General features: G+C 37.3%; 1 protein-coding gene across 2 annotated transcripts in view; it reads right to left on the reverse strand.

Annotated features, from left to right (window-relative positions):
• Positions 1-15,419, reverse strand: part of IKZF3 (IKAROS family zinc finger 3) — an 85,268-nt gene that overhangs the window by 19,208 nt on the left and 50,641 nt on the right. For both annotated transcript variants that reach the window (XM_090290751.1, XM_090290749.1), the window contains 3 exons: positions 7,315-7,575; positions 6,257-6,424; positions 4,113-4,229 (listed from right to left, as the gene is read on the reverse strand). In XM_090290751.1, coding sequence (XP_090146877.1) covers positions 4,113-4,229; positions 6,257-6,424; positions 7,315-7,575 — 546 coding nt within the window. The remainder of the gene's footprint in view (positions 1-4,112; positions 4,230-6,256; positions 6,425-7,314; positions 7,576-15,419) is intronic.

Raw genomic sequence — 15,419 nt, forward strand, 5'->3', positions numbered from 1 at the left:
CATACAAAAATATGTCCCACTCCAACTATTCATAATTTGTGTGAAATGAAGCTAAATGAATCTCTATACCAGCTGTTAGTCCCTTTCTGGAATAAGGATAGAACTAATGAGAATATGAAATCTGTGGTCCTCTATATTCATTCTTCTTTTCAGACATACTCCATTGAGACAGCAGAACTGGAGTATCTTGATGATGTCACTTGTGATGTCTGGTGAAGTAGCAATATCACATGTCTCTATTAGACCTTTGTGTTATATTAATATATCAAGTGTCCATTCCCTTGTTGGATTGTGACTTTTTCAAGGGTATGGTTTTAAGCTTTACTTATCTTTACAAACAGCTCTGACATAAAGCCTGACACATACAGAATACAACAAATGCTATCTGAATAAAAGAAAAATGAAGTCCTGTTGCTCAACTTAGCTCTCTTTTGCAGACTGGACTCCAGGCCAAGCCCTTTTCATCTGTTCTGCTTCCATAAAGGCTTGCTTCCTGATGGGGCAGGTGGTCCTGAAGCTTGGGTCTCTCACTAGGCTGCACTTCAATTCACAACAAGCACTTAATGAATAAGTGCTGCACCCACGGTAGCAATGGGGCATCTTCACTTTAAAAAGCTAGAGCTGAAGGGACAAGATGCAGCACCAGTGATACTCAAGTCATCAGACTCAGAAAGGAACACTGGGTCCAGCCTGGGACTCCCAATTTTCAGAAGGAAACAGAAAAGGAAACCATACAGAGAGCAGGGGCAATAAGTATAAAATTGGGTTGTGTTGGATTAAACATTCTTTACATATTGGATTTCAGGAAAAATCATGGCAACTAGTTGAAATATAAAAGAGGGTAATATATTGATTGACATGCAGTATTGATTATACTTGATTAAGCTGTGACTTTATACACTTTATAACCTGAAACCACCATTACAACATATTTGTTTTAAAAAATCAAAACTTGCTGACTTAGTTAACCCTTTATTTATTTACTTATTTTTGCTGAGACTTAAAGTATGTTGCACACATCCATCAAACCACCCTATGAAATGCAAATTAACTCAACCTCTGCATTTCAGCATTTCCTGAATCGCCTTTTACCACTAAAGATAGCTAAAACATTTCTGTTGATACCTTCCTGATTTCAAATTCTTAAAAAAGGTTATGGGGGTGGGAAGTAAGGTGATAACCTTACTTCAAAATCAATTAATTTTGAATCAATTAATTAATTCATAGAGGGTGGGGTACTGATCCCCCCTCCACTTCCAGGAGAATGGAGACACACATATATGCATATGTATATGTCTATTAGTATGTGTGTTACTGCATTTCTTTTGCTAACCAGATAATATACAACCTTTTAAAAATGTAGCCATATTCTCCAAAAGTGAAAAAAGTAAGAAAAACTCAACTGTCCATTAACTGCTGAGTGGATAAATAACATATGGTAAATCCATCAAATGGAATATTATTCAGCCATAAAAAGAAATGAAATGCTGACACATACTGTAACATAGATGATCCCTGAACACAGTATGCTTAGTGAAGGAAGCTAGATATTAAGGACCACATATTGTATGATTGCATTTATGTGAAATGTTCAGGATAGGCAAATCCATAGAGACAGAAGGCAGATCAGTGGTTGCCAGGAGCTGGAGAGAGGGGAGGTGAGATGGGGAGTAGCTGCCAATAGGGACAGGGTTTCTTCTGAGGGTGACAAAAATGTTATAGGATTTGATAGTGGTGATGGTTGTATAACTTTGTGAATATATTAAAAACTGCTAAATTGTGCACTTTAAAATTATGAATTTTATGGTATGTGAATGATCTCTTCTATATATTTTTGAAAATAAAAATATAGCTAATCATGAAAACAATGGAAGTTCTAGTGATTTTTAAGTCAGTCACTGAATTTTTGATGAGTCATAATTTCTTTACCTCTAAAATGAGGTGGTAGGATTAGATACTGTCTTTAATCTTTATAACTTTAAATATTAATGATCTATTTGCAATATAACAGATTTTCATAACTAAGAGCTTTGTCTACAAGTAAAGGTACCCAGGTATTGCCTGACAAACCTTAGCACGTTGCTTAAGATCTCAAAACCCACGCTTTGGGTGGGTTTCTTTTAGAGAGTAAACATTTCTCTTTAGAAATAAGGAGGAAATCCAAGTCCTTGATAAAACCAAAGATGCCATCAGGATAAAAAGCAGAAGCAGTGTAAACCAACGGAATTCAGTTGGCCAGATCCTAACACCATAAAATAGGCTTTATCTACAACAAAAGTTTCCTCTCACTTAAAATGGGTACAGTTAAACCACTCATGATTTCCACTCCATTTTCCCTGAGTTTCACATTATTTCTGTCACATTTTTGTAATCTTTCTGCTTTAGAATGTTCAGACTACTCAATTGCAACTACTGCTGTCGAACACCAAATCTCATGAGGATTTGTACCTAAGCAAGTGGTTCAAGTGACCAAATAAAGATGTCAGACAACCCAAGCTGCAGACTCAGGCTGACGGTCCATAGGATGAAGCAAAGGACAGCTACAGAGACGTGACACAGCAGTTTCAGGCTGTTTCAACTCAAGAATGAAAAGGAAATAAAACCACAATTGATATAAGGAAAGCATCGTGTTCCTTTTTCTTTTCTTTAAAGATTTTATTGATTTATTTTCAAAGAGAGGGGAAGGGAGGAAGAAAGAGAGGGAGAGAAACATCTATTGGTTGCCTCTCATACACCTCCAACCAGGGACCTGGCTTGCAACCCAGGCCTATGCCCTGACTGGGAATCGAACCAGTGACCTTTCAGTTCACAGGCTGGCACTCAATCCCCTGAGCCACACCAGCCAGGGCTGAATCTAGTGTTTCAACCAAACAGCACTAGGCATACAGTACAAACACTGAATAAAATATGAAATTCCCAAAGCCAAATGTAAACATCGCAGCAGATCATATGACTAGACAGGTTTATTATTCTGGGACCCTGTGCAAAGAAAATCCTTGCAGTTTTCATCAGCTCTGCCCCAGCCACCCTCAAGCTGCTCTGCTCTCAATCGTTGCTATTTCAGTTCATGGTGATGGCATTTTTCATCACATCCCACACCAATCTGTTAGAAAGTCCTATTGGTTCTACCTTTAAATACATACAGGAACTAGAACACTTCTCACTGCTCCTACTGCAGCCAAGACACAATTTTCTCTTGCTTGAATGATTGCAATGACCTAACCAGACTCTAATTTCCAATCTTGCCCCAAATACAATCTATTCTCAATAGCAAGTAGGGTGATTCTTTTCAAAGGAGATGTCCAATCATGTTACTTCTGTTCCAAACCCTCTGAAGATTTTCAATTTCACTTAAAGACAAAGTTTTTACAATGGCCTACAAGGCCCTATGAGACCTGGTGTCCCATTTCCTCACTGGCCTCATGTCCATTCCAATCACACAGGACAATTTCTACCTCTTCCACCTCAAGCTCCAGGGCCCTTGCACTTAGTATTTCCTAGTTATCTTCACAGCTTTCTCCACATCCTCTTGAAAGCCTTCCCTGACTCTGACTCACCTTCAGCCCCCAGTTCCTACTTCATTTTTTTAATTCATTTATTTTCTATTAAATCTATTGGAGTAACATTAGTTAATAACATTCTATAAGTTTCAGGTGTACAATTTTATTTTTTTGTTATTTATTTATTTTTAAATTATATTTTATCGATTATGCTGTTACAGTTGCCCCAAGTTTTCCCCCTTTGCCTCCCTCCACCCAGGACACCCCACACCCCTAGGCAATCCCCACACCAGGTGTACAATTTTATAATGTGACATCTGTATACTCTACTGTGTGTTCACCACCTGAAGCCTAGTCTCCTTCTGTCACCATATATTTGATCCTCTTTACCCTCTTCATCTTCCCCCACCCGTAATTTTTCTTGATGCTATTTACTACCTCCTTATATACTATTAGTTACTTATTTACTTTGTTTATGAGTCTGTCTTTCCCCATGAAAATATGAACTCCACGAGGGCAGGATTCTGGTCTTCTTGTTTACCATCGTATCCCAGCACCTGGCACAGCAGCTGCTCACTGAACACGCGTAGAATGAGTGTGGCATGAACTCACCGGTCTCACCCAGGTCGGTGCTCTGGAGAAATGTACGGCAGCGCTCCTTGTGCTCCTCAAGGGAACTTCTCTGCTTGTAACTCCTTCCGCAAAACTCGCATTTATAGGGTTTCTCAACTATAAGGAGAGCACAGGGGGCACTCAGTGACCCTCAGGGTTACAGAGCAAATGGGGTATCGGAGCGCTGTGACAACTGCCCCCCCAGGAATGAGACTGCTGAGGGCAGTCAGAGGATTTGGATATTTCTGCGCCTGCGTTACTTTTAAATTTGGTAAAGTGAATTAGGGTTACGGTCTATGGGGGATTATTATGTTAGAATATTCTTCAAAAGAAAAGCCTCTTTTCACAAATGAAAGGATTTGGACTTCACGATTATCATTGATCATAGTGGTTTGGCTCCAGATCCTTGCTTCTTTAGGGAACAACATGGGGCTCTTTTATTCTTCAAGGAGGTTAGTGTGGTTTAAGAATGAAATACAAAGAGATTACTTATTTTGTGACATCCATTTGACTGTAAGGAATGCTTTACTTTGTGGGAGTTAGCCATTCAGCTAGTAACTGATGGCCTTTTTAGAGCATTGACATATTTAGATAAATTCAGTTCATCCTTGCCACATGCCCATAGCAAAGTCTAGGTTAAATCAATAAAAGCTGAGTAATGAACTGAGGATATTTTTGAATAATAGAAATAAGAATTGCAAAAATGACTTCATCTTAATTTCTGAGATAAAACAAAGGTTTCTGCAAAAGTTCATCCATATAATTGAGGTCCTTTGTCCCAACTCTTCTAAAAGCTTTATTTCATAAAATATGTGCAGGGTTGGTCTTTCTGATTTGTTGATAAAATGTACTCTGTAAATTTGTCAAAGTTTTAGAAACTGAGATTTTTATGTTCTAGTCCTCTTGCTCTGTTTAAAACAGAGCCTTTGGGAATTAACGTACTAAAAGATCCTTATGGAATCCCAAATTAAAATGAATGTAAGTTTGCTAGGGCTAAAGATGTTAAGTTTCTGCATAAACTGGTGTCTTGTAAAATCTGCCTTAAAAATTACTACTACTACTGGATCTTCCTTGAAAAAAGCAACATATGAAAACTATTCTAATTTTGTGGGACCAAACTCAGCCTTAATTCATTAGTCTGAACACGGAGCTGTAAACAAAACCCCACCTTTGCCATTTATAACGTCTTACAGTGGATTTTGCTGGGCTGCTGTGATTAATCCTCAGTCTCTGAACTGTGGCCAGCTGAGGAGCTGGGGCTGGGTTTTAGAGCAGTATGTGTGGATCGACTTCAAAACAAAACTTTTTTTTCTTCAATTAAAATTTTGTCAGATAACATCAAGAACATGAGGTCCCAAATTTGAAAAATAAAGTCAGTTTTATTTTTCTAGGAGGGAAATTCTAAACGTTGAAAACAAATTTATTATCTTGCTTGGTTAAAATAAGAAGTAAAAAAATAGCAAGAGAAGTGTTTTTTATGCATTCTTACTACTGCTCCTCTTTTAGAAATTAAAAATAAATAGGCTGGTTAAGAAGAAAGCTGGGTTTAAGGAATTTAGCCCATGTACACGAAAACTAATACAATGATATATTATGTCAATTATATTTCAATAAAAAAATATTAGCCCAGAATGGCCAAAAAACCTTCCAAATTTAGCCCAGAATAGCCAAAAGTAACCACCTGCCAATGATTTATACCCAGTTTAGTTTAACATTATTTATAAACTATACAACATTGGCTTGTCCAGACTTTTGAATGAAAAGTTTATGTGTGTGTGTTTTAAGGAAAATAATCTTTTAATAAAGCTTACCATAAGAAAATACTGATAGCTATAGTTTTTTCACAAAAATTAAAAAAGGCAAAAAAAATTTTTAAAGGCGCTTTTATAGGGCAGGCTCTTCCTGTCTGTGCTGTTCTCTTGGGGAGGAAGGATGGGAAGGAGATGATCATCCCCAGTGAGCCAGACGGAGAGCAATTAATGCCTTAATGGAAGTGTAATTAGCCCTAGAGGTCTCTGCTGTTGTAACCCTTCGGAACAGGAATGACAGATGAAAACCTCCACACTTAACTCCTTCTAGTTTCCACAATGGGCACCGAGAAGCATACATTTACTAGAGAGGGGATGCTCATTGCTCTCACTTACCAGAATGTGTTCTCAGATGACCTGTAAGTGCATCTCTTCGCTGGCAAGCGTAGTTGCACAGATGACACTTAAAAGGTTTTTCCCCTGTGTGCAGTTTAATGTGGCGGAGGAGGTTACCTTTCTGAGTAAAAGATGCCCCGCACTGATTACACTGGAATGGGCGTTCACCTTTAAAAACGACAAAAAGATTTCTGATCACTGGCAAGTGGCGAAGCCTATGCACAGATTAGACGCCTATGGCAAAAGCTCAACTTAGATAGTTCTGTTCTTACTGGGATCAGCTGGAAGCTGTATTTCAGGGCAAACATAAGACTTCCTTAAGGAAACTTCCCTCTAGAAGAGAAAGAACACTCACCTGTCACCTAGCCAGGCTATTTTAGGTATCATCTTGTCATCTTGTCTTGAATCAGAGCAAAAAAACAAACAAAAACCAAAAACCAAGAGTAGCTCTAGATGTAAATTTTCACATTACTTAGCAATCCTTTTAAATAAAATATCGATCTGGAAAAAAGCCACAGACTCGAGTCCTAATAAGCTCCCGAGGGCCAGAAATGCTCCTTTTAAAAGTATTCATAACAGATGGAATCTATTGGACTCAGTGGGACTCATATTTTTATGCATTTCTATAGACTGTTTATTGTCTGAAGATAAATTTTTTAAAACTGGTAATAAAAACTATATCTTCTCACCTACCAAATTTCACCAATATAATGAGATCTGCTTTTTATAAAAGTTACAAAAAAACATAAGATGTTTAAGAAGCATATCACACAATTCAACTCCTACTTACTAACTGGAGAAAAAATATTTGGCTGACCCAGAACTCTACACTCCTTTTTTTTTTATTCATAGCATTTGCAATGTTTACCAAATGCATTGTGAAGCAGGAATAAAAATTACTGGGTAAATGGAAATGCAGAGAGGGAGAAATACATCAGAATTACAGCAAAAAAAAATCAATGAAAAAAATCAAAAGTTGTCCCACATTCCACCATTTCATTTCTCACACTGCTTAATTAGGACAGTTTTCAGAAAAATGGATAAAGGAGACTATTTACCAGTATGGCTCCGCTTATGAACCATTAAGACATTGAAGCTAATGCAGGATAATCCACACACATCGCAGTTCATCTTGCCACTGGTTGGCCTGCTACTATCATACGAGACAACATGTCTCTCCAACTTAATGTTTTCATATTCATTATACTCTCTTGAATAGCTGTAAGGAATTTCAGGCTCTTCTGTATTTCCCATGGGCTCTGGTTTCAAAACATTCTCATCCCTTTCACTGTATTCATCTTTCACTTTCATTGAATCGTCTGCAGGGAGGAAAATGCAAGAAATGAACAATGATTGTATTTGGATCTATCAAAACAGCTCAAAGAGCAGACCCACAACTGACGATTAAATACCAAATGAAGCTAACATAATATTATACATATACAAAAACAAGAAAACACCATTAAGATGATCACTGATCATTGGAATTCAGAACCATAGTCAGGGGAAAACACACACACACACACACACACAGATGACAGCATTTTAGACCATCCAGAAAATTAGAGATAACAGATTTCAGCTATGACTTCTCAAAGCAACTATGAAAAACAAAAAGAAAAACATTTTGAGCAACTCTCGTCCAGTACTGGGGGGCAAGAAAAGTTTTCAGATCTAGTACCTTTTTTGGTGGCTTCAATTAAAAGGCAAGGTGATGTGCTCTTTGGTTTCAAGAAGAGAATACTGTTTTAATTCATCCAATGCATCCAATTTGTAACTAAGATGGACGGTTGAATAGTTACTATTATTTTTCTGATTTTAAGCCATGCTTTGCCTCTTCCCCTTCCATGTACATGAACTGCTAAAATGAGTCTTATCTATCTCTCTTGAAACTGATAAAGAATCATTGAAAGTAGAGGAAGCTGGCAGTACTAGTGAAATACTGTTGAGAAAGATAAAAGGAGAAGTAATTCTTCAACATAACCTTCTAAAGAGCCACTTTCATTGACCTAGGTAAATGAAGTTCAACCTAAGCAAGGGAAAGGGCAGCCATATCCAAGTTAGGGAGGGCTAAACTCAAGATCCAAAAATTATAGGACTGGACAGGGAGGAGGGTCTGATCCAAGTGAGTTGGCTGACCAGGTACAATCTTAAAAAGAGTTGCAACACTTTTAAACTAAAGAACATAAGGAATGAAGAAGGCCAATTTATGTACCAACACTAACCAAACCTAAATATCTGCCTGATGTAATAATAATAAACATTTATAAGGGATCTTTTACATATAAAACATGCTGCATAAATGCTTACTTTTTCAAACATTCATTCTTAGAAATTGGAAGTTGTACTTCCCCATAAGGAATCATAAATCAATGGAATTTTAGGGCTAGACAGAAGTTTAGAGATCATCTAATCCAACTCTTTTGTTTTTCAGAGAGGAAATCTGGCAACAGATGTTTTTGGTGATTTGTTTAAGGTTACATAGCCAGTTAATAACAGATAGGATTAGAATGCTGAACTTGGATTCGACCTCTCACAGTAGACACATAAAGTCTAAGTGGCTTATTACTAACATATTACACACTCTCCCATCAATGGTATAGATGTAAAAAACCAAAACACTCTGAAGAAAAGATATTTGAAAAAACTACATCCCTTCAAAAACACCAGTGAATGCAGCTCCTGTTGCCACACAGGAGGAAGTACAACTGCAGCTGTGCCTGGTTTGCTACCTTCAACCAAGTTTCAATTTTCACTTCTATCAAGGTTACCTTTCATCTATATTAACTGTGTTTGCTTAATAGACCAAGACAGGGACTAACCACCAACAGAGGAGCCATTGCTGCAACACGGTTCCATCGCTTCTCACCACGGTTCATGGTTCACAACCTCTCACTCTTTGCTTAAAAGAGATTCAGGGCTATAGGATAAGTCCAACAAGTTTCAAAGTTGCCCATCTTATGCACCTGGGTTATATACCAATTGATACCCATTTCCTAGATGGAAAGAGGTTTAATCCTTGCTTTCTCTGGACAGGTCTCACCTGCTTTCAGATGGAATTTGTTTGCTTAAGTGATTTTTGTTTTAAAAAGAAATTTTTTTTTAGAGAAGGATGCACCTGAGGCATGTACTCGCCTCCCTTCCTCCATCACTCCAGCTGTGGGTGATATCCCACCAAAGCTTGAGTGCTCTTCAGTTTGCATGTAGGCGTTTAAAAGAACCTCAACGGAAAACTTCAGCTACTGAAAGCCAAAAACAGCAGACAGAAAAGGACCAGCAGAAAAAAATCCTTTTAATTTTGGTTATACAATGTTAATATGAACAGACTCAGGCCATTCTGTGTGGTCAGTGACAATTAAAAATGAGTAGGATCAATGTGTTAGGAATTTCTGAAAACGTAGAACACAAGAGAGTTGCTCCTTCCCTCAGGATTTTGGCTTTAATGAACTTGACTTAGAACTCAATACTACACCTATCAGACTCAAGATAAAATCTTGGCACTTGTCCTTAGGACTTAGCTAAAGAACAAGGAAGACAGTATTTGGGTCAAGGGGCCCAAGGGAAACCATGAGAGTCACAGACAGGCAGTGGGTATGTTTCTGGGACTTATTGGTATAGTTGTTGGTTTGCCTTTAGGGTCTTACTTATTTTAGATAAAAGATCTAGATGGCCTCTCCATATAGTTACAGGAGATCAACATTTCATTATGGCTTACCATATGAAGGTAAACAGTTAAATATTAGAACACATTAGTATCTAAGATATAGATGGGATTCCTGAGAGATTATTGGGCTTAGCACCCAGCCTCCAAATAGAGTTCACCAAAACTACCAGGGAAGACAGTAGTCTGCTCTAATGAAGAGGTTCATTCCATCCCTTGGGAGGTAGACTTATTGGAACAGAGGAAAGGAAGGCATTCTACTTAGTATCTGTCTCTTGAAAATATTAGTAAACATGTCTAAAATCAAACTTGTCATCTTTGAACCCAAACCTGCTTCTAAGATATGACTTCTTTACATTTACAGAGAGCACCTCCCTTTTTCCAGTCTCCAAGTCTTGAAACCGGAATTCTTTTCCTTCCAATCTTCACATCAAGTCAGTCTTCAGGACCTATAGATTCTATATCCTCAGGTTCTCTAGATGCCAACTCCTCTTTTCCATTCCCTTTGCAATTGAGTTTAGCCTCTCATTTCATCATACCTACACTCAACGTCTCTCAACATTCTTTTCTAGATAGGTTTACTACAAAACTGATGTATGCCTACTTCTTCCACAGCCTCAGAACTGATGTAAAATTCCCTTAATCTGGCTTCGGTCTGCACAATTCACTGAATCCGCTCCCCTGAAAATAAGTAATCTCCTGATTCCTAAATCCAATCGCCTTTTGTGTTCTATTCTCCCCAACTTCTCTGTCTGTGTAGCCTTGACACTATAGATCACTCACTACTCCTCGTTCTCCTGTACTTCTGCTTCTTCAATGAAACTACCTTCTTTCCTTACTTTGCGCATTGCTTCTTTCTAGATCTTTTTCCTCCCTCTGCCTCCTAAATACTGTCCTTAACTCTCTTTTTTTCTTCCCTCTATACCATTGCCCCTATGGCAGACAACTCCTTATACTCTTAAGGTTTCAACTAGCGTTTTATATGAATAATCCCTAAATATATATCTCCAGGTGTAATCTCTCTCCCCCCTCCTCAGACGTCTATTCCCAAAGGCCTCCTAAGTATCTTCTCAATTACTTAGGCTAGAATATTTACAGTCATTTTTCCTTCCTCTTGTTTAGCCCCCACATTTAATCACCTATTGGTTCTGTTTTGGTACTTTCTCTCCGGTCTGCTTCTCCTCCCCACTATTTTGCATGCCCATTATCCGAAATCTCAGACCCGATTTCCCTCTCCACGATCTACTGTGGTGGCCCCACATTGTTACCCCCGCTTCCTTTCTCTCCTTTCCAGCTTGTCCTGTACTTTACCACCATTTCATTCTTCCTGAACGATAGCTCCTGGTATATCATGGCCCTGTCAAAACTCTTCAGTGTTCTACATCACCAACAAAATGAAATCCAAACTCAGAAACAAAGACTTAAAAGAGCCTTTCAATATCTGGCCACAACCTATCTTTGTAATATTGGTTTTGATTACTCAGATATCTTTAACCAAACTAAACAACTTCTAAGTATTCTTGATGTTATTATTTCCACTGCCTAAAAGGTCTTTCCCCAACATTGCCACAGGTCCAGACCCTACACATCTTTTAAGACCAAATTGATATGCCCTTCCCTCCACCCCCCACTATGCCTTCCCTGGTTCCCCCACCTGCAAAATAATCTATTCCTCCTTTCTCTGAGTTACTGATAAGCTCATCTCATCTCTTGTATGGACATGAAAACTATCTGAGGTCAGAAGGTACACAGGTGTCTTTTGTTTTTATTGTTCTGTTTTGTTTTAACTTAGTATCCCTATAATGCTGCTTATCCTATATAGGTAAGACCAGAGGCTGTATGGTTTTAAAATAGAAAATTTGGGGGTCTCACCAGAGATCTACTCATTGGGAATATGCATTAAAAACATGCTTTGTAGGTAAATCTTATGCACAATGAAGTTTGAGAATAAGTGTTCTAGAGATTGACACAGTGTTCTACATAAAGTACATACAGAATAAATACTTAGTACATGAATCTTCCACTGCATTAGCCTTCTAACTGGTCCACAGAGTATGTGACCTCTATTTAAACTCTATCCTATTGCCAGACAACCGTCTTGTTGCACTAAAACCCATGTTCAGGTATTTGCAATGATTTGATTTTGCTTACAGAGTAAGGTCCAAACTCCTTAGTGAGACATTCAAGGGCCTGTTCAGAACTGGCCCCAACACTATCTGACCATCTCATTTCTCACTAGTCTCCTTGAATCATTCTTTCCCCTAGACTAGGACTTTGCTATTCAAAGTGAGCTCCTTGGATCAGCAGTTCCAGCATCCCCAAGGAGTTTTTTAGAAATACAGACTCTCAGGCCTCACCCCAGACCCACTGGATCTATATTAGCATTTTGTCAAGATCCTCAAGGATTCTAATGCATATTAAAGCTTGAGAAGCACAGCAGCAATATGACTAATCGCAGTTTTCCAAGCCTCTTCTCCAGTCTTTCCCCCATATCAACATTTTATTCAAACTTCAAGATGCTGTTTAAATGCCTTTTCTTCCATGCAGTGTTCCTTGATACCCTCAACTAGAAAAAAATTCTTCTGTTTCTGTGCTTTCTCATATATCTACGTTTATATTTATCATGATGTATTAACCTCTACAGATTCACCTTATGTGGTTTTAGTGTTCATAAAATGTTACATGTAAAACAAATAATATTGTTCCACTCATTTACATTATACATTCAGAGATGTATATTTTCATTTTTCATTGACTTTCAGTTGTCAGTGGCTGGCAACACCTAAACTCAGAAAATCTTTAAAACCTGGCAAGAAATACTTGAGTATACTTGAGGAACTGCCCCACAGTATCCTGAAGTCTTCTGTGAAGTGAAACACCTTTTGGAATGTGAAAAGCCTCCCATTTTAATCTTGTAAATTTCTGTCTCTTATAACATGTATCAGGTTTCTTAGACACAAAAGTAAAAATGCCACTTGAAAGACTGTCAAGAATCTTCATAGGCCTTTAGCAATATTTTACTTCTTAAGCCAGGTAGTGGGCCCGTAGATGCTTATTTTGTTATTCTTTAAACTATATACAAGATTATATTTGCCATCTTGTATGTATGATAGATACCATAATAAAAATGTTAAAGGCTTCCTGAGTAAATTTTTTATAATTGAACTTGTGGAGAAAAGAACATACCAAACCACAAATTGCTGATAAAGGTAATTGCTAAACATTCCCAGAGGAGAGGGAAAGATGTCTAAATTGAATCTAACCCATAGAAAATTAGATTAAACTGAACTTCTTTCTAAAGGAGCTACTCTGGGGTGCAATTGCTCCCATCTTTGTCTACGTTCTGGAGGCCTCTTAGGAAGATCTCTCTCTCTCTCTCTCTCACACACACACACACACACACCAGAGAATTTTGTAGGCTGAACAGAACAAAGGCTTGGCTCACTGGGGCTGATGCACATGGTTTCATTTCCTGGGGTGATGGTTATCACATGAAAGGCTTGCACTCCAGAGTAGACATTTTTGGTTTCACCTGAGACATTGCAAAAACAATGGGTCTTGGAAAGGATCCAACATCTAAATCCTTCAGGGGCAATAGCAGTCTCAGCCAACTGTGCCTCAGTTTGTTTTTACAGGCACATAAAATGCTCAGTTGGAGAGAACCTATCAAAGATGGCAAACAGAACAGGCAACTTGGGTGTCTTGGACAGCATGTTGTCAGTAGGAATTTCCCAGTGTAAAAATGGGGGTTCTGAATTTCCATTCTGAACTATTAGATCTCAGAATCCAACTCAAAGAAGGACAAAGTTTGGAGTAATAGCCTCAAGTGTGCCAGAGACAGTCTGAGAAGGGACAAAACAAGATAGGGGCCGTTAGACAGAAAAGACACAAAAGGGCGATGTTGTTTAAGTGTTTTACAAGGAGTGGGGGTCATAACCATGAAATCCTCAGCTCATGCAAAAGTCAACTGGATAACAAAGAAGCTTAATCATCTTAATGTGGCATTTTAATGATGCCACTGATTTGCTATGCCAATTCAGAGATAATGAGGCCCTAATGCTACAGATGTTCAGCCAGGCTAAAAGAAAGGGTGGGGGAGCTTTTCTAGCATGCCATTTTCTAACTATCCAATTAAACAAATTGTGAAAGCATCTAAATAGTTTACCAGGTTTTGACAGCTGTTAATAGGATTTAGAAGCTCGAAGCACTAAAGAGCAAAATGGGAGATATATGGATTGTAGGCATTTAATCTACAGTTTGTTGCTGTGACCCAGTATAGCACAAATAGATGAACTAGAACAGTTTTCCTTATAAAATTAATGTCTGTACTGCTTTTCCACAATGGCCTCTTTGTATTATGAACAAGAACACTCAAATTACGGGTCATTTTAATTTTCTAATTTACATTTTTATGTGTAAAGTGAGGAGGGGGAAGAACAATGATTTTTGAGAACTAAAGAATAAGAAGTTTTAGTATTTGTTAACTAGTAAAATTATAAAGCTTCAAAGAAAATGAAACTTTTGGTCATTGATTTATATGACCCATTATGCTTTCATTTTTCTCTTCTTTAAAATTAAAAATGACATAGTAATTTTTAAAACACCCATTTTAAAGTTAGAAAAAAATGTAAAAGGTTAATCAGACCAATAAGAGATAAAATATTGATATCACATTAGCAGTGAAATAAGAGATAGTAGTATAATATTTGTTTGGTTTAAGTTATCACTAAAACATATTCTTAAGTTCTCATTAAAACATAGACTTTTAAATTTTCCCTGAAAGAATCTAAACTGGTAATTAGTAAATCACGTTACTTCAAAGTCAAGAGCACTAGCATGAAAACATGAAGAAAGTCTTAGTTGCAAAGGAACCACCCTCAATTTTAGTACTGACATTAATCTTTGTCTTATTACCCAACTATCAAATAGCTCACTCATTGCCATAATAATAAAAATTTTGCTTAATAATTTCAGTGCAATTCTTTGCTTTCCCATTAGAATAAGAGGAGATTTATTACTTTTAACAGCAGGAATACACTACACATCAGCAGTAGATAAAGTCTGAACTGCTCAGTTGGGCTAAACTCTTCAGATATCATGGGACCAGGTGAATTCTTTATCTTGAGTTGTGTGGATTGAAAAACACAATGTGTGAAAGTTCCTTCTAAACTATAAAGAAGTACACAAATATAAAGTATTTTTTTCATTTCTGTCCATTGTAACTATAACTTTTAAAATTGATTATTTAACCTGTATATTATTCTGAAAATAACTCTTATCCATTGAAATAAATGAATAAAAATACATTTAATGAGGTTAAGGTTTTAGTTGTCTAAACATAATAGAGGGTATACTAAAGTGTGCACCTAATACCCATTTCATTTATAAATCCAGAGAAAAGAACTTTCTTTTCATTCATAATACTGTTTTATAGTATATTCACTTTGAACAGAATCAATTAAAAAATGTAAAGCATATTAAAATATAATTATTAGAAAAATT

Source organism: Furipterus horrens, unplaced genomic scaffold (assembly GCF_987537825.1).
Source record: "Furipterus horrens unplaced genomic scaffold, mFurHor1.1.pri manual_scaffold_11, whole genome shotgun sequence".
Lineage (NCBI taxonomy): Eukaryota > Metazoa > Chordata > Mammalia > Chiroptera > Furipteridae > Furipterus > Furipterus horrens.